At 41.4% G+C, this 20,035-nt stretch overlaps 2 protein-coding genes across 7 annotated transcripts in view; both read right to left on the bottom strand.

Annotated features, from left to right (window-relative positions):
- Positions 1–477: 477 nt before the first annotated feature.
- kdm2ab (lysine (K)-specific demethylase 2Ab) lies at positions 478–15,047 on the bottom strand. The gene is made up of 23 exons (XM_086221670.1): positions 14,783–15,047; positions 14,293–14,333; positions 12,774–12,912; positions 10,897–10,975; positions 10,734–10,780; positions 10,353–10,531; positions 9,986–10,092; positions 9,729–9,822; positions 8,922–9,075; positions 8,727–8,842; positions 7,320–7,446; positions 6,928–7,208; positions 6,678–6,755; positions 5,730–5,978; positions 5,350–5,478; positions 5,175–5,261; positions 4,836–5,060; positions 4,555–4,584; positions 3,363–4,366; positions 2,993–3,156; positions 2,601–2,747; positions 1,915–2,130; positions 478–1,781 (listed from the first exon to the last, which is right to left on the bottom strand). Exons 2-23 carry the CDS (start codon positions 14,326–14,328, stop codon positions 1,600–1,602), a joined length of 3,870 nt encoding a protein of 1,289 aa, XP_086077796.1. The 5' UTR covers positions 14,329–14,333; positions 14,783–15,047; the 3' UTR covers positions 478–1,599.
- A 1,172-nt stretch (positions 15,048–16,219) lies between these two features.
- The window catches only part of stx3b (syntaxin 3b), a 17,049-nt gene continuing 13,233 nt past the window's right edge, over positions 16,220–20,035 (bottom strand). For 4 of the 6 annotated variants that reach the window (XM_086221664.1, XM_086221666.1, XM_086221668.1 and 1 more), the window contains one exon: positions 17,217–19,376. Coding sequence is in view for 3 of the 6 variants with exons in the window: in XM_086221668.1 (XP_086077794.1) it covers positions 19,299–19,376 (78 nt within the window). In the remaining 3 variants the exon portion in view is untranslated. Of the gene's footprint in view, positions 16,858–16,937; positions 17,019–17,216; positions 19,377–20,035 lie in introns of those variants that run through there. The other 2 variants (XM_086221665.1, XM_086221669.1) reach the window with 2 other exon arrangements.

Here is a 20,035-nt window from a genome sequence, read left to right as displayed (position 1 = left end):
TTTTTTCATAATTCACTTTGCACAGGACATCTGTTTGGAGCAAGTGGAAAAAGAAAACATGGAAGCATAGAATGAAGTTCAAATTTTGGCTGTCAAGAGAAATTCTGGTTACCTTGGCATAATTATATTTTTTGTTTCATCATCATCAGTTAGCCTCAAACTAAATGCACATGGCTTGCTCTTTCTGCCTTCCGCAGACACAAAGAATGATGCAGAGAGGAAAAAAATGTGACAATAACACACTTATTTGTGAGTACTTAAAGGTAAAAATATGCTCAGAGAGACGAATGACTGGAATTTACTGCTTCTTTCTACATAGCAATAGTAAATGAGACATCTTGTCAAACAAGATGTTTGAAAATTGGATTTGTTTCAAAGATCAATAATGAACTAATCTATTTGTCGGTTCTTTAACATTCCCCAAACTGTATTGCAGTCACACATTAATCTCCCTGTTTTCAGTAAAACTAGAAGTAATCCATTGTTTATCATTTTTTTTATTTTTCTTGAAAAATAACACAAATAACATAAAGTAAAAAAAAAAAAAAAAAAGCTTTTGAAAATAATTACAATGCTACAGGATTCCCATTTTGATCATCTAAAAGAGGAAAACACATTTACACAAAAGTATATATTTATATTCATTTGTAGGGGTATGGCCAGGAGAGCAGTTGTGGAGGAGACCCTTGATACAGAACCACTATACTTGTATGGAACAAAGAAATGAACACCCCAATCCCTCCAAAAAACAAATTATACATCTCTACATTGAATTGGATAGGGTTGTGGGAAAAAAATAAATCAGTGGAAAGTATATAGTCACATTTTCATCCATGAAAAGAAAAAAATGTATCAAAGAGGTGTGAGGAGCAGTTTCACCAAGAATATCAACATATGCTCTAAATGTTTTCTGTACAAAAAACCAAAGCAAGAGTTTGGAAATAATAGCACCTGATGTCTATCAGTTGTCTGAATATGCACCATGTATCTCCTCATTGGCATCGCCCCAACACTTCACGCAACCTGCCCTTGCTGGGGTGAGGTCTTGTTGACTTGTCACATTGTCCTTTTGAGCCCACTTTCACTCCTGAAATATATCACTTGAAAATTGTTTAAGAAAATAATACATTGTTGTTGTGTATAAAGCAGAAGTCATTAAATGAGAAATAAGCCAGCGATTCCGAAAAACAAGCCACCTGTTCTTCTCAAATACAAGGAAACACAATCCAAGAGTAAAGGAGCACCTAAATGAAGCTTAAATTAAATGAATGCTGATATGTAGTCTAATGCAGCTAATTAATCACTATGTTCATCCACTTCTGACAACAAATGAAGTCTGCTTTACCACACATTTATTCCAAAAAATAATAAAAGACTCCTGAGTCTCTTTAAGTATGCCGTTGCAGCCATGACAACTCCCTCTCACCAACACCAGTTAAGTGAGTTAGCGCTCCCAGTGAAGACCCCACCCCTGCTTTTACGTGATACAGGTGCACATGAACTTCCCAGCCCGTCTGCGTCCTTTTGTGTCGCACAGAAGATTCACATTAGGATCTGCTCCCTCGTAACCTCTGCTGTGAGAGGCTGCTGTGAGAGTGCTTAGGATATCCTCTGGATCAGTTTTTCATCTGATAGGCAGTAGAGTGTGTTGACTGACAGCTCAGAGATGAAGGACTCACAGGCCTTGCGGGAGACGCCTTTGCAGCCTCGCAGGTCAAGCAGGGATATGCATGACAGGCGGCGGAGATACTTCAGACACGTGTCGGTCAGTTTACTGCAACCTGGGAAAGAAATAAGGATACACTCACTCATCATAACTTGCAAAATCCTGAGTTCTAAGTGTACATTCATGTTCTATGAGTTCAGAGTTTGGTGTGTCTGTGTGCATGGTAGCTACTCCCATTCATCTCTCACCTCCCAGGTTGAGCTCAGACAGTGTGTTTCGGGTGGACGAGCCCACAGCAGTGAGCAGGTTGATGGAGTGGTCTGTGAGACTGTTGCAGTGGGAGAGGTCCAGTTTTGTTAACTGGGGCATGTGTCGGATCACCAGACGCAGAGTGGAGTCGCTGATGTCCAGGCCCGCTAGTCGGAGACACTGCATGGTCCGCAACTGACTACGATTGTCACAGCCTGGAACATTTGGAAACAGAAAAGGATGAGTGACATGCAGGGAGTTTCCTCGAGTTTGAAATGAAAAAAGACAATTTGTGCAAAGACAATAATTACTGTCTTAAAAGGAGGGGCCTTTTTGGAGTTTCTTGCACTTCCTTTTCAGCTAAGGACCCCTAAAACAAGCCTAGGACTTACAGCCTCAACTATACCCGGAGGAGGAGGAGGCCAGTAAACCTTGGAAACAAGTACTAATAGGACTATCTGAACACTGTCAAATTCAAATACAGTTACAATTCACTTGCCCCCCATTTTTCCCCCCATTTCTGGGCTTATCTTGCACCCCCTCGGGGTCCCAACCCACATTTTGGCACCAAAAACAAATTGATAAACCTGGAAATGAGTAAAATATGGCCTATAGAACAAACTGTCTTCTGCATATCAAGAATCAATTAATCAACCTGGAGCCCACAAGGATCCTCATTTCTCACCTGGAGGGGTGACTAGGTCCCTGATTTGAGAATCTTTGACTCCGTCTGCATACCGCAGGTCCAGAGATCGGAGGAGAGGGCAACCAGATGAACAGAGAGCTGAAATAGATGACCAGGAACATCCTGCAAGCATCAGATCCTTCAGCCCTGCAAAAGAAAGTATTTGAATATTGTGTAGTTTATGCTGAATAGCCCTTAAGGCAGTGCAGACTGCATTGTTGGAACCATAACCGATTCAGCATTCACCCAAAAACTAATGAATAAGACATAATAAGAAAGTAATCATACATAGAAGATATAAAAAGGAAAATTCCTTATATTTCACTGAAGTCCTTGGTATAAATATTTTGTGGCTTTCCTTAGAGATTATGAGTGTGTGTGTGTACGTTTACCAGGCAGGCGGCCAACAAGCCAGTTAAGCTGTTTTTTGGAGATGTTGGTCCACGAGAGATCCAGTGTGACTGGTTGTCTCTTTATGATGCCTGTTAGAGCCTGAGGAGAGATGGTCCGCTTGATGGACAGGTCAATCCGTGCCCAGAGCCGCTTGTCTAAGCACCTACAGATGAGCATATGGTAACACCATTTCATCTTCCTCTGTATTTATTTGCAGAGATATAATTCCTCACAGTGACCTGCTGACATCCTCTTATCAGTGCACAGGGTGTAAAAAACAGTAAAAAAGGAGCACAGGGATGAAAGTCACAACTTCATATGTCACTACTGAGTTTGAATACAAAGTTTATGAAAGAAAAGAGGTCTTACCATTTGTACCAGTTCTTGCAGACGGCCATGCAAACGCAGAGATCTGCTCGACTTAAGTAGCGGAAGACTGACACCCATACTTCCCTCTCACAGCCCGGCCCACTCCCGCCACTTTCTCTGTCTGCCTCACTCCCTCCTTCCTGCAGGGCAGACAAAGGGATGCGGAAATGGGGAAGCTCTGAGGATGAACAGGAGGCAGCACCGTTGCTCAGTTTTGCTGCATTGCTCAGCTTTGTTCTTTTAGAAGCCTCCAGCCTCTCAAGGTGGGGAGAGTGAGCGTGTCCACTGCGTGTGAGAGGTGGTATGTGCCTATTAGAGTGTTTATTAAGATTTCTTATGGGGGGTCTAGCAAGGGGTCTACTCTGATTGTGTATTGTTGAAGTGGCAGTTTGAGGGGCTATAGCTTCTAATTTGGGGACGATGGCTGATGGGTCCTGCTTGGCCTTGGTTGGCCTTTGGAGTGTCACTTTAATATTTGTGCCATCTTTCTCCACCATCTGACTGTCCGTCTCCATCTCCTCCTCCTCATCGTCCTCCGCACCATTTTGGTTGCCCATCTCACGCTCTTCCTCCTCTCGGTCCTTGGCTGCCCGTCCTCCTTGCCTCGATTGCGGTTGGTTCTCTTTATCGCCTCCCCTCCCGCTGCTGGGCACCCTCTCCTCTTCGTCTTCATCATCGCTGCTACTGCTGTTGGTACTGCTGCTGCTACTGTCCTCGCTCTCGTCCTGCAACTCTCCATGACTTCTACCTACTGTAATTCCTCTTCCTGCTCCTCCTCCCCGGAGCCTCACCCCTCTACCCCTTCCTCTTCGGAGCTCTCCCTTTGGCTCAAGTACCAGACCAGAGGATGACTGCTGCTGGAAGGACCTGCTCTGACTGGTAGACCTGTGGTAAGGTGGCGTGGTGCTCCGACCTCTTCCCTGAGATAGTCTGCTTGTTGGAGAACGCAGCCGGGACAGTAATCTGGAGCTGAGCAGCCTTGGAGAACGATCTAGTGACTGCTTCTGTTGAAAGGGAAGAGATGGTAAAAACCAGATCATTAAACGATCATTGTCCCATTTCCAATGTATTATGGCACTAAAATAAATAGAATGGCAAAAATACATCTCTGACATGCCAACCTCCAAGAACCACTTAACCATTACATACAAATTTAACACTGAATGAAAAGAGACATAAGTCCTTTACTCACTGCTAAGATTTTTCTGCGTTCCAGTTTTATCTGCAATGATAAAGGAAAATATTGGGGAAAAACTACACCACAAAATGACACATCATGCATGTGATATCTGTCAAAAAATATCAAGGAGTCCATGACTTCCCCCAAGTTAAACAATATATCTGTTGCTGCTGCTTTCAATTACTATAATCATAGCTATATAAATAAATCTTTTTTGCAGAATGCGTGGCAACGTATTGTCTTCAACCATTGCAGGAAAAAAAAGAAAAGAAAAAGATGTCGTCTTCTCTTACCCGCTTCTTAAGTCTGAGCTCCAGTGCATTTGCTCTTTTGCGGCTCTGCTGATGCTGCAGTAGCAGTCTCTGAGAGGGTGGTGGTGCTGTAGGTCGCGATGGGGGTCTGCCACGTTTCACTCGTCGCACTCTATCTCCTACACCAATTCCTTCCCGATATGCAAGCTTGGACAAGGGCAAAGAAGTTGAGCCCTCTGACTCTTCACTTTCGTCATCACTGGAAGACTGGTGCAGAAAGACAAAAGGAAATTAACAACATCATTGTAATTTCAGTATCAACCACATGGCAAAATGTTCACTCAGTTTATAGGACAATCAGAGAGAAAGAGGGTTTAGTACCTCAGACGCTGAACCTTTGCCTTGGTAACATTTGGGACATTCCCAGCAACTCGGCAAATCCTTGCTGATCTTAGCCTCACCAGGTTCCTGACAAAGGTAACAATTTGAAAAATTTAAAATGGCAACCAGCAATGGGTTCAGGCTACAGGCCTCAGCATGACTGAACCATACTCACCTTAATGCAGTGACGATGAGTAATCTGGGAACAGACAGAACACTCCATGAGCGTGTGAGTGCTTGGGTGAGAATCCTCTGCTTCTCCCTCTCCACATATGGCACATCGTGCTGTATTCGGCAAGGCAGGCTAGAGAAATAGAGCAATATTAATCATACCTGGTCATAGAGAATAAAAAAAAATTCACCATTGTTTTATTTTCAAATAATAAGCAAAACAAATAATTAAATTAGTGGTAAATCGATATGAAACCTTTAGTTCTGACAAAGCACATTGTCTTTAAATACATTTCTGAAATATATGAAGCTTCTCCTCATAGGTTCACTGCTCACATAGGCAGAGCAAGTACCACAGAAACACTGATGGGTAGAGCAACTCACTGCTAGACACTGTCTCATGACACAGCTCTTCTTCATGCGACCAGGCCCGCCAAACTTCCTCATGTCATGGCAGTACTGGCAGGTGCCACACTCCTTCCTGCGGCAGGCAGCACAGTACTTGCATCTCACTCGTCTGCGCCTCAGAGCAGAGATGGAGCGTTTGGTGGACTTTGGCTTGTGGAGGGTGGGGCCCAGGCGAGGACGGTAAAGTACAGGAGGAGGAGGTATGGGGGGCGTGTACCATGATGGCTGTAGAAAAGACAGCACAAAGAATGACAAGAAAATTACTTGGAATTGGGTCCTGCTTTTTTTGATGGGCAGGAAAACATTTATTTCAAAATCTAAATATTAGTGACAAAGTCATATCAGACAAAAAAAAATAATACTGTGAGTCCAGACCTGCCACCCTGACAAGGGTGGCTACAACAATCTCATTCTTTCAATCACAGACCAAGGTTTGTGGGTGTTGGGAATTAATTCCACTGGTGAAAGGAGAGCTGTACCATCAACTCTTGTCGCTGACTATAACATTAGCTGAGCTGTTACAACAGCGGTGGACGCAACTTTCCTGTAATTCGCTGCCCCCAATTTATATGCTGCCCTCTATAGATCTGGACTGTGAAATTGCATGCTTGTAGAACACCCTTGTCAACCATGCAGTCTAAACTGAAGCAACTGACAAAAAAGCTTCATTAGAGTCCCGGTGTTATCACAATTTGTGGAAATAATCACAATGTTATTACGTTTGCATATTGTTCAGCCCTAGTACAGGTGCATCAAGGCATTTCATTGCGGTTAACTTGGGTGTTTCTTGATGCTGACTGACTGTGCACTGACAGAAGAAGCAGATGGCTAGATTTCAATTAACTATATTGAATTATGATGACACTGTCTCACAATATTGTGCAACTTTAAGCTGAAAAGTGTAAACATCAGTTATGCCCTCACCCTTTTGGGCCACTTGACGATAGGCTCTCCAGTGTAGGACAGCTTGGGGTTATCATTAGAATGCTCCTTTAAAACAATCTGTAAGAGCAGCAAGATTAGGAGGAGAGAAAAGAACAGTAAGAGGACCGTACATGGGATTCCACCAAGAAATGTTGTCTGAGAGGACATTTGATAAGACATGAAAATCAAGTCATATAGCTGTTTAATTGTTGTTTGTTTACTGCAAGGTGATGTGTCCCTGCACACTCACCCTCATGTCTTCTAGCAAGGCTGCAGCATTCCTGATTCCTGCAGGAACACACTTTTTGTGGGCTGGCAGTTCCTCCAGCTTCCCTAAGAGATTCCACAGTCCCTCTAGCTCAAAAGGGGTGAGTGAGTGTTGGGGCTTGTTAACTTGGCCTGCCTCCTCTGTTATGATTTCTTCTTCTTCTTCTTTCAACTTGACCTCCTCATTTTCAGCACCACTATCAATTCCATTGGAGGTGCCATTCTTTGAGTGATCACTGGTATCAAGGTCAGCTTGAGTCAGTCCTAAAAACAGAATTGACATGATAGTTCAAGCTTGTATCACTACACTGAATTTACTCATGAAATACAGAAAAAGAAAGAGAGCAACTATATTTGCTTGTGTTCAGTCTTCACCTATGCCGAGGGAGTATTTTTGGAACTCAGGGGTGAGGTGGGAGACGTTAGTCAGGCAGTAGAGATATCTCTCCAGCACATACCAGCACATCTCATAGTAGAATGGGTAGCGAAACTTGGCTGGAACCTAGAGGAAAAAACAAATAGGAATTGCTACAAACCAATTAGGGAAAGAGTATAATCTTCACTGCATGACAAATAATTATTTTAGCTGCCAAAATCTGTTTTACTCACTAGACTATTCTATCTGGCCAGGGACCATGGTGCAAAATAGCGATTGGCTAACCTGTAAAACTAGACCATCCCTGCAGTAACCAATGGTCACATACTGACAGTAAAATGGCTGTAATGGAAAACCCAAATCTGGCTCTGCTGCTGTGCTTTTATATGAACTCCAGCAGGAGGTGGAGGAGGTGACTGCTCATTTCAGCTGACGGGCAGGAGAAGAGGTCACCTCACTGTAACCCGGATCCCGACTGTACACAAACTACTGTTGTCAATGGACAGGGGGGCTGCAGTGGGGGGAACTGCTCTGCACGCTGGGTGGACGTGTGCTCCAGAGTTTAGTCTGAGTAAGCAGACACTGCTAAAGTGAAATCCCTAATTTTCTAGGGGTGTTTGGACGAGAAACATATGTGTCTCTTCCAGCTGTGATTTCCCAATGACTGACGTGTGTCATGCCTGGAATTGAAACTTCACTCAAAAAGGACATCTTCAGTAGCGTGACATTTTATTTGACCCATGGCTGTAAATCTTAACTGTCAAAATTAAAAATGGCACACACTCTGCATGTGTAAACATTGCTACTGAGAGAGTAACTGAAAACAGGTCACTGTAAAACCAGTCAGTGGGCAACTTGATCAGCTGCACCAATGATGACTCAATAGCAACTCACTAACACAGTAACAACCATGTTGTATCACGTTGCCCTGTTACTGGTCAAGCCAAAGACTCTCCATGGTCCCTCAAAAGAATGTTTAATGGAGACAGTTGGAGTTTCTGCCTCAGTAGATAAGTATAACTGAGCTCCACAGTTGTTGAGTGAAAAATAGATTTGCTTCCCTGGCAGAATATGAGCAGGACTCCAGCTTAACTGACTCACCCTGGTATCTAGACAGATGACGGATCACATTCTATGAAATCATCTGACATTATAGAGTAAGTTAACCTTAACAAGTTGGATGCTCGTATGGTGGTATGATTCCCCTCTCCCTTGATTATATGACACTGAAATGGATTTAACTACCAAACTTAAAGGGTGTAAAGGACTAATAATATTGAAGGTAATATATTCTATCATCTTTCGTGATGATCGGGTCTCGCATGTTACCAAATGTGAGACCGTCTTCAATGTGTGCTGAGGGGGCAGATATATTCTAATATGAGTGAGTCTGAAGTGCTGCTCACCCGTGTGCGATCCTCAATGCTGTAGATGTTTAGCTGCATAGGGATATTAAAGCTGTGGAGGAAATTTCCCCCAAACACCAATGTGTCCTCTGGAGTGTACACAGCGTGGATCCACCCTATAATGTGAACACATAATGGTGACGTGTGTTTTTCTGAAACAGGATATGAGACTCAGTGTTTATGTCAGTGACAGACCTGAAGGAATCATGAAGGTGTTTCCCTGCTTCAGCTCTATCCTCTGGCAGTCATAACACTTGTCCCCCAGGAAGATATCTCCTTGTTTTCCTGATAAAACCCAATTTTCATACATCTCCAGATTTTGGGGTGAGGGTGGGATCAGCCAGAAGACCTGTGGGAGTCACAGGTTAGGGGTCATGTATACAGTCTATGGTTAAAACTGACATAAACAAAAGGGATGCCACTAAATATGCATAGACAGGAAGTTGACAGAAAATTATAAATTAAGACCACGACAAGACAAAAAACAGCTCGTCTAGTTTGACAATTTGGGGGGTATTTTCTTGCCATGAGGCTATTTTTTCAGTCTGCATTCTTTGCCCCTTTCACTTTTTGCTTTCTTCCTTTCTTCCAAGACCACCTTGCATTGCAGAACAGCAACAAACTCAGACTTACCAACCTAGGAATTATACACTGAAAATGGCAAGTTCTGACAGCAAATTTGACTGTAAAATAAAGCTGGTCTGTCGGGTTATTTTTATGGATAGTCGTAAAGACATACGACAAACAAGAATATATAACCAAGTTTCCTGAACATGGTATACCCCAACATTATTTTGCAAGAACACCGTCTCTGCATCCTGGGCTTAGTGCCGCCCATGCCAATTATGACTGGCTTACAGAAGTACAAACAAGCCACAGCGTGTTTCTACTGTACCAAAATGATAACGGGTTGAGCGAGACATTTCTCCTCTGCTGGCACAGACTACAAACAGCAAATCCATTCACTTGATAAATCTTTGAGGGTTTAAATCCACAACTGACCTTTCCTCCTCGCAGTATGTGGTACCAGACTGAAGTGCCTCCGAAGTCAATATGGAAATCTGTGAAGCAGCCCTGGACACTCATTAGACAGTACCTGCAAGAAGTGGAAGAAAGGGTTGACCATGTGACCAAAAGGAAAAAAAGAGCGTCAAAACTTTCAAACAGCAAGAAAAAAGTATACATGATCTACTTATCCAGATAGTCATATTTGCTTTAATCAGATGTACTGCAAATGTACTGCATTTGATTAATCTTACTTCTGTACTTTGGGATAGTGCATGTCGATGATAGCATTAGTGGAGTCTCTCTGTCTCTCCTTGAGATGGCGGGGCCACATGTTGTCCACCCAGTCAATGAGGTCGACCTGGACAAAAAGAAGCAGAATGTGTTACAACACAATAAACCAACCTGTTACGGACACATAACTGCATTTAATCCATGTAGAGAAATGTCATTATCCAGGGACCAAATAAGAGGCAAGAATACTCAATAAAAGGACAGGGTGATCTTTCAGATGTATCTGGTTTCCAAGCAGATGTTCACACAGTTCCGCAGTAGCATTTAATTATGTGCAGGTCTGAAATGTGGTTAAACCATGTGGTGAGAGATTGTGTGCATCCTTACTGAGGCTGGTCGTTGGACTAGATTCTCCAGTCTGGTGTGGCTGAACTCCAAGCTGATGACATTGTAAAGTTTCTCTCTTTCTGATGGTGGTGTCTCATAGTAGCGTCGCCACTGAGCCATTGACATCTCGATTCCCTTCTGAGTATTAACATCCATCACATCCACTATCCGTCGACTACCTGTGAGAGGATAAACAGGAGTTCATAAACTGTTGCCACCAGCAGGAAGACGAATTAAGATATCTTATTCAAATCAAAAGGCCCAGGTATATGGTTAGTATGAAGGGATTTTAAATCCTTTGGAATAGTAAAAATTTGCATTAAGAGGCTTTGGTATGTTACTTTGGTTAATTACATAAAAACAAGTCAATCAGAAACTTACCAACAAACAACTTGACATCGCTGACACTGAAATCAGGGTCTGGCATTCTGCAAATGAGATATTAAGTCATTCTTCCTCTTCAGATATACAGAGAAAGATGCAACTCTCTTTTAAATGCATTATAAGAGGAGAAAATTCTGATTGAACATGGCAATCTACTCACTGTATGCCCAGGCCATCGGCTTTTTCAAAGATTATGGGATCCCTGAGCCCTTCCCTCTGGATGTATTCAAATGTGAAATCTGGAAACATGTTACACACAGTCTCAACGACAGAGTTATCAAAACCACCACTTGCACTGAGCAGATATTTTTACATTCCAAGGACCAACTGTCCTATAAAATTTAAATATAGGCACAAATGGGTTTCTCCAATCAACAGTGTTCTAGATGTGTTACAAAAACAGTAGAGAGAACAAACACTTGGCCATCACATAAGTACAGACATGGTTTGTTCCAAGTGTGGTGCTGCTCTGTCAAAATTTTAGGCACTTGTGACGTGAGAACAGAGCAGTGAACCGTTATTTCAGTTCACTTCAAATCAATATTTGGTGTGCAACCTGACGCTTTTAAAACTGAACCTATTCCCCTTAGTACACTTGCAGTTTTTCTAAGTACATGGTAGGTAGGTAGTTTGTTTCAAAAATCTTGGAGAGCTTGACAGTTCATTCATTTGATGTTATCCCAGAACGACTCAATGATATCAACTGCTCTGTGTCATTCAACACCCTCTAATGAAGACTCCTTATTCCTCTGGTTGGGGTCATTATCATGCTGCAGAAGGACTTTGAGAGAGGGACAGAGGATAGCCCCCTCTGATGGTACCTCAGGATCAGCTTCTTTCAATTCACCTTTGAGGGGACCACTAATTTTAACTAAATCACCAACAGTTGTTGTCCCAGCAAATTAACTGCCTCTCTCCACCAGAGAAAATATTTCATCTTGTGACTCATCAGTCAAAGTAACTGTTTTCTCAACCCCAGTTTTTGTCTTTGTGACTTTATTTTTGCCACTGAAGAACCAAATGTATAATGTCTTCTTCCACATACACAGCAATAGTTGGTTCAGTACAGGACTTTGGATCATCTTAAAATACTACATTTTTCATTGGCAACTGTCTGGTAGAATCATGCACAAGTTCCTTTTTGTTTCCCGGTAAGTGGTCTATAACTATCACTGTCTTTGACAGCACACCGATTTACCACTTATCTGTTTCAATATTTGCAAAAGGCATGCTCTATTTACAACTGAAGCCTAACTCAGAATAAAATAATAGTTTAAAACCTTTTTCACAGAACCTAAGGCGTATGCAGAGTCTTTACTGAGGTGCCATTTAAGCTAGTTCAGACAACTAAATGCACCAGAGAGGCTTATGCAGATCCCTCACTCCCACTGTTGTGGTTGTCGCAAACCGGTTGAAAGATGAAATTTATTCATGTCATCAAGGCAATGCTAACTTTGCAACTCTCACGACTACTAAAAAATCTGCATCATTTATCAAACCAGCTGTTCAACAAACATGTAGACGCAGAAACTTAATATTTTCAACAGCTTTCCATCCATCCATTTTCTTCCGCTTATCCTGTTAAGGGTTGCAGGGGGGCTGGAGCCTATCCTAGTGTCTTTTGGGCGAGAAGCGGGGTTCACCCTGGACAGGTCACCAGTCCATCACAGGACCAACACATAGAGACAGACAACCATTCACACTCACAGTCACACCTACGGTCAATTTAGAATATCAATCAGCCTCGTCCCCTCTTGATGTCTTTGGACTGTGGGAGGAAGCCGGAGTACTGGAGAGAACCCACGCAGGCACAGGGAGAACATGGAGACTCACACAGAAAGATCCCGTGCCCGAGCCGGGACTCGAACCCGGGACCTTCTTGCTGTGAGGCAACAGTGCTAACCACTGTAGCACCATGCCGCCCTTTAACAGCTTTGTCAGCAGCAATTTGTTGTGAACTAGCTCAAAGAAAGCCATCTGTATGTATTCCAGAAGTTTAGCTTTCTTTGCTTTTCCATTGACAAGTTGACATCTCACCTTTACCCTCCATGTGTTTGACCAGGTCACAGCCAAACCTGCTGCACTGCAACTTTTCATCCAGGTCAAATGTACGTTTCCCTTCAATTTCATCATCTGATATTCCATCGTCCTGGTAGCGGCGACGCGTACCTGTACGCTGGTGACCAAAAATACACTTCCATTAACTTTTAAGTCACATAGTAACAACATAATCTGTGCCGAATCAAAAACAAAAAGACAATAACACAACAAAATGAGGCAAAACAATTAGGATATAGTTACTTTTGAACTCTACCTCAGCCCACCATGTTAACTACACTGAAGAAATTTTAGTGTCCAAACAAAGCTGTCAATGATACAAACAATTATATTCTAAAAAAAAGAAGACCTCAACTCATGTGCTTCAGAGGAAACTACATGAAAAAAACTCTGTCACGAACTAACTGGTTTCAAGGCAAACCTTTGTGCCTACCTGATTGAAAGGTGCTTACAATACCAGAAAATCCCTCAGAAACATTTCTAACATTTTGAAGACACACTTACTTGACCCTTATCACTGAGATGTGAGCTGTTAAGCAGCCACTGTAAACACTAACTATATCTCTTTAGCAAAATCTAAAAAAAATCACTCACCCAAAACAAGGAAAAAAAAAATAATCATAAATAAAGACAAGCTCATCTGTCAGCCAAAGCCCAAACCAGTTAATATTGAAAACAAACAATACAGCATCACAAAAGCAGGGGTTAATCTTCCACACACTGCCCCTCCCTTTACTCCCCTCCTGCCATTCACTCTATGCAACACTGCTTGGCTAGACAGATGGATCAAGCACAACAACCCCCCCTCACCAGCTATCAGATCTCCCCACCCCCACCCCTTTACTACAAATGTGCCATTATCCAAACTCTTATGAGCCTAACTTTAATAACCATGGGGTGCACCGAAGCAGATATTCCATTTATTTGAAAGTAATTTGAAATCACATTTTTAACCATTATAGTCATAAAATAAATGGAGATTAATGAAATGTAGTGCATTACTTATTTTGCACTTTTGTGGGGTCTTGAGTGTTCAACAAATGAGCTCACGCAGTCATAAGGAAATGACAGCAGCAAAAGGCCAATTCAATAAACATCTGAAATTATACCCTCAACATTAATCTAATCCCATAAAACATTGGCATTAAAACTTTTCTGTGAGCACATTTGCGAGCTTTTCACTTCGTAGTCCATTCCTTTTAAAGCAAGGAAAATTGTACCGGCTAGAGTTGAAACAGTCACAGCAATACTGTCTGGTGAGACCCTGAACTTGACCTCCTCTTGAACCCAAGTCATTTAGACAGGTTCATTACCCTTATTTGGTTGTCAAACAAAAGTGAGCAGGGCCACTGGTGCGACCATTTAAATGTAATACAGTCCATCTTATTTGATACATTCCTTCATGTCTCTTAAGATATCTACCATTTTACATCCAACTTTATTGAAAGCACTACAGAGTTGCTATATAAACATCAATCAAGCTAGCAACGCTACTCACCAAGCGTTTGCTGTATCGTGTATGAGGATCCTCCATAACCCCTAAACAAGAAGCAAAGTTTCATGAGGCGTCAAGTTACACTGGTTAGATATCATACCGTTTCTTTTAATGTCTTTTAACCTTTTATCGGACAGATACACACACGTATCTCGGTGGAGGATCTAGTTAGATAGCCCTGCTAGCGCCAGCGAACAGTGTTGTTTCAGCAACCAAGCTACGATTAGCAACACGTACAAAATGACAAACGTTCATGTTGAACTATCGTCACTGTATAAAGACAACTGCCGACCACAGTATGTGTATTTAAGCATTATATTCTGAACAAACATCTTTAATAACTGAGGCTCTTAAATGTAGCCGGTGCCATAGGCTAACGTAAACTAGCTCAGTTGACAATCTCTTTCACAAGCCGTCTGCAAATGTAGCCGCTAGCTAGCTAGCTAGCTGACATTAGCCTCAGTATAGCAGTTGTAAGCTTCTTTCTCATTACCTCTGCGTTTGAACTCCGTCCGGCCGTAGTGGTCCAAGTAACGTCTCACAACTAAAGCGTGTCAAGCCTCTCGGTAAAGTTTCTCCTCATGTTACGTCGTAATGGCTATGTACATTGTTGTGTTTATTATTGTGCGATAAAGTTAGACGGATTCGACGTTCCGAGCCGCCATTTTCAGCTGGTCAAACACACACGCACGCACACATACATACAAACGCACACGTACGCACACATACGCACACGAACACACAAACCCAAGAAAACCCTGCATGACCCACCCCCTTATTTACGACAACCATCAGAAATATTTGCATAGAGACAATTTCATTGGACAAAAATCATGCTATTTAAACCGGATTAAAATATGGTAAAATGCAAGCGTACTCGGTTTGTTTCTCGTTTGATGGCTCAAGATGCCTTTATGTTCTATATTTGTTTATTTTGTACACACAAATGACCAAAAACTGGTAAAGACATTAAGACAATATGTACAGCAACTGGCTAAATGGACATGAAATATATACAGATTGATAAAAATTATACCCATACAAATTTAGTTTCAGGAGCGAGGGTGAACAGAAGGCCTGTTCTTAACTCATGTTGTACACTTTTTAAAATGAGTTTTTTTGCGATTTTTTTTGTCTTTTTCATATCTTAATTTTGGGTTTATTGTGTTTATATCATAAGATCTTTTGTAACTTTGAAAGGTGTGATATAAATAAAGTTATAATAATAATAATTATAATAACCATCATTATTATGTACTCGTGAATTCGTTATATGTCATGTATTAATGAAATGTTGTAGCAGAGTATTTCAGGTTATTACCAAAGTAGTTGCTGGTAGAGACACCTCAACTGTGCTGATTATCTTCTTTTTTTTGTCATAATTCCACATTCACTTGTATTTCTATCACCCTTTCTCAGTTACAGAAATTTTAAACCTAAGATATAGGATCACCGTGTCATCAATTTCTTTAAAAAAAATATTATTTATATGATATCCGCTCTATCCCTAATTATATTTGATATAAAGAAATTTTAAACTATATATTTCAAACAAGTCATTTTGAAATTGAAACTACATAACTGAAACTTTATTATGTATGTAAAATCAATAGAGTTTTATCAGTTCATAATATGAACGGTTCATATTATGGCCCCCTTACAGGCACCCCCTGTTGGTCCGGGAGACACGAAGCAACGAAACGAGCGCACCCTCGACTAGACTCCGCCCCCTCTGTGCTGATGGGCCAGCTCTGTAGGGAAGAAGATGGGGGATGTAATGAGGTCAGGGAGGCTGTGTAAAACGCGGATGTTAACATTGTTCGCTGTATCTAAAAGAGGAAGAAGTGGCAAGGCGTGATGAGAGGTCTCCTGGAGATCCACTGAGATTCCTCTCGGGTTGCTGGGAAAGAAGCGAGGCTTTAAACAACTGGTCAAACACACGCAGATCATTTATTACATAACAAGCTTTAGTGGGTTAACACACAGCCAGTGAGCGAGTGACATCCCCTCTTACGCACACACGCACGAACACACACACACAAAAAACACATCTTTACAAGCATTTCAGCACAACAGACACAAACAAACAACAAAATCACACAATTTGACAACAAACAAAAAAAACTACATTATGATCATGTAAATACCAGAGAACAGCTATATGCATATATAAATGTCTGGACAGCACGAAAAACATCCTGCACATACATCCATCATCTCTCTTTATTTTATTTATTTGTTAAAGATCTAATATAATAATTTCTCCAACTAAATATGATTTTTCTACCTCAAAGCACCACCAGGGGGCGGTATATTCGTCCAGAGTGTTTAAAAATGATGAAAACCACCTGGTTGTGAACTGGCAGAATGAAAAAATCTACACATTTATAATAACAAGCACTTCATATAGCAAGAGAACTATTTAAATTCAAATGATAGACAGAAGAGAACATGTACAGGATTGACAGGATCTTCTTTTTTTTTCTTTTTCTTTTTAAATATATCCAAATAAAGATGAGGGTAAAGACCAGGGGAGCACCTCAAGAAGATTTGCAGAAAATCCCTTTGCTGCGAACAGAAACATAATAAAGTTAATCATCTTGACATTTAGGGGCCAAGAAGATAATTCACAACTTTGTGTGTTTTACCTTTTACGAGAAGAAGCTGTAGAGATAGGAGAACCCAACGATTCCAATGATGGCGCAACACAATGTAATCATCATCTTTTTCTGTAGATTCAAAATAACACAAACGTGAGCCGCTACTAAAAGTCATTCATGTAAACACAACATCCCGTTTAGGGACTCACTGGCTTGAGGAAAATGGGCGTAAGGACAGGCAGGGGTCAGAGAAGTGTGTGTGCGTGTGTGTGTGTGTATCAGCAACTGTGTTGAGAGAGAAAACATAATGAAAGAAAAAGAACTTACCTCTTTGCAGAGATTTTAAAACACACCCGTGACCAGATAGTATTAATGGTGTTGCTCGGATCAAAGATCATCGGCTGACAGCTGCTACTGTTCTATTCTCACTGCTCAAATGACACACACGCATGCATCACAAATCCTGTCACGTTGACCTTCTGTCACCAACGAAGGGTAGCAGGTCAACCAGGCAACAACAACAAAAAAAAGGATTACAACAGAAATTTTAAAAACATTCCATCACTGACACTTTTACAGCGGTTATCTCTTGTTGCAGCCTGTGCTGATGGCTGAAGTGAAAAAGGCTGGACCCAAGCTGGAGGCCTCTCTCTTTTTCAAGTGCTCCCTGCAGGATCAGGATTAAAGGCACCATTCAGGCTCCAGCTGGACCAAAACAAAGACTTGACTCAGATGCAGTAGCAGCAGCGGCAGCAGCAGCAGAGATGTGAGTGAGGACACACAATCCCCGCTTTAGGATGACTGAGGGGAAGGGTAGCTCTGATACTCTTCAAGGATTTAAAAATCACCTGAGGAATGAACACTTTAACCATGAAACAAAGGCTTATTTTTAAAATGTCTCCAAATTCAGTTTATTAAGTGAAAAATGCAGTCTCATACACTGGTCTGGTGATAAAATACTACTTTCATGAGTGGTAGAATGTTTTAAGGTTACAATGCATCACATTTTCACATTAATGAGCATCCTTCACTTTTAAACCTTTGTCCAGTAAGTTCTCACTATCCTCATTGGAGCAATTTCAAAGCATACAGTTTTAAAATGTAGTAACATTCCCGAGCTGTCAGGAGGATGCAAACTGCAAGTAGGGCTTAGATTTCACTTCCTGTTAGCCCATTGCTAGCCTGAAGGTAGATAAATAAATTAATCATGTCACTTTTCAAACATTAACAGACCGAATGAATCAAGTTTTACAGCCATGATGATTAAGAAGGCTACAGCAGAGTTATACCTATCACTACCAGCAGATGGAGACAAAAGTGACACACTCCAGCCTTGAAAGAGCGTCACTATAACAACATGGTCATTTTGGAGGGTTTAGATTTGCATGTCATGGTAAATTGCTCAAATTTAATCTAATCTCACTGATATGAATGGGCTAAACACAATATAATTCACCAGAGCCTCGACGTCCATTATGAACAGTTTAAACAAAAGCTATACGTGAAAAACTTCACGAAGGTCCCTGCTCATTTTAAATGTATCTATCAAACTAACAACACGTGTAGCTCTCACTTGCGAAGAGCCACCAGATGGTTCCATTTACACATTATATAGCGTGTGCAACTTTATTGGCAACATGTCATGAAAAATAAATACTATTCTAGTGCTTTAGCCACTCGTGTTCCTACCCGTGCTCTTTTAGAAACCTTTGGCAATGAAATGTTATTCAACGGTGAAGACAAAACAAGACATCAGACATATAAAATAGATTTGTCTTAAAGTCTTAAAGCAAGGAAAGCAGTTTGTTTTCTTTTGCTTGTTTGCTAATCTTAGCTCCGTCTGTATTAAAAATATACATTTCAAAAGAATCATCCTTCACATTTAAAACCAGAACCTCTAGACTCTACACATATACAATTTTAATAATATCTACAGGATTTTCTCAGCTGAAAAATAACAGAATTAAGGCATATTTTAAACATGAAAGTGCTGGAGCTCCCAAAACCTTCTAGTACAGTGATCGTCGCGAGCTTTTCACTAAAAAAATGTGTCGAGGCTCATAAATGCAAGAAATGGAGAGAGGGGTGATGATTATGATGTGCTTCTTTTGGCAATGAAACACATGATACGAACTGACGAATGATGAAATGTAGAGTGGAGTGATGTCATGATGCAGCCTTTTTCAATTTCCTCATCCCCTCCTCAGAGATGTAGCAGATCATTGTCTCATTTCCTCATTTGCAGCAAACCTCCCCACACGGACCAACCCCTGAAGAAGCTCCGTTCAGGGTGGGTGGGTGAACCATTATTCCAGTGTCCACATGCAGTGGCTGATATCAGTCCCTTCTTTGGCTTGCAGGTTGATGGGAGGGTAGGATGGAGTGATCATGGTTGAACATGAGGTCCCGCTATAGTGTCTGGGAGAGGATGATGGCGAGGATGACGATAGCAAGAACAGCACAGACCACACCGATAATGAGCATCTTCTACAGAGAGGGAGATACAGAGACAACGGGAGATCAGCGTTAATAACACGGAGCACGAGTTCTGAAAAGATCCGTCACACCAAACACCAGCTAAAACTGTGAGGCAACCCCTGGAATCCCCCCAGAGATGGCTGCATCACGCTTTGGTTTAGTCCTCAGGGCTTCAGGGCCCAGGTGGTGCATTTCATCTGTCAGGTTTCTGTTTCCTCCCAATCATGAGACGGCTACATACTCAGTCTTGTTTGACCCGTTTTGTGTTTCTAAACCTTATTTCCTTCTCTGTGGTTCTGTAATCAACACTGCTAACTATTTCAATTTCACTCCTTCAAGGTGAAAATCTTCGAATCCATTGGTTTTTAGCTTGTTGTCCTGGACTAGCCATAGAAAGGAAAAAAAATGTAAAAATTGCAGACACTGAGTGAAAAAAAAAGTTTAACAAATAAACTGAGGAAATATTTCACATTTTATTTGTTATGTAGCCTTAAAATGACTGAAACCTTTTCTTCAGTATGCCCACAAAAAAAGTGCTCTCTCTATCGCCACTCCACTCTGGGGTTTTTAATTTTTGAAGAGCTACGTTCCATCACATTAGAACCTCAAGCCCTTTTTCAGCTTGATGCAGCTTCACTCAAAATAGAGAAAGTGAATATTTTTAGTGG

Source organism: Aulostomus chinensis, chromosome 13 (genome assembly GCF_037954235.1).
Source record: "Aulostomus chinensis isolate RoL2024-O1b breed Wild chromosome 13, RoL_Achi_v1.0, whole genome shotgun sequence".
NCBI classification, from domain to species: Eukaryota; Metazoa; Chordata; class Actinopteri; order Syngnathiformes; family Aulostomidae; genus Aulostomus; species Aulostomus chinensis.
This window is presented reverse-complemented; position numbering and strand designations above follow the sequence as displayed.

Coding starts and splice junctions, on each gene's coding strand:
- kdm2ab (XM_086221670.1), bottom strand. CDS start 14,328: ATGGAGGATCCTCATACACGATACAGCAAACGCTTG. Junction 10,093..10,352: donor TAGTCCAACGACCAGCCTCA/GTAAGGATGCAC, acceptor CTTTTTGTCCAG/GTCGACCTCATTGACTGGGT. Junction 7,209..7,319: donor AAAATACTCCCTCGGCATAG/GTGAAGACTGAA, acceptor TTCTGTTTTTAG/GACTGACTCAAGCTGACCTT.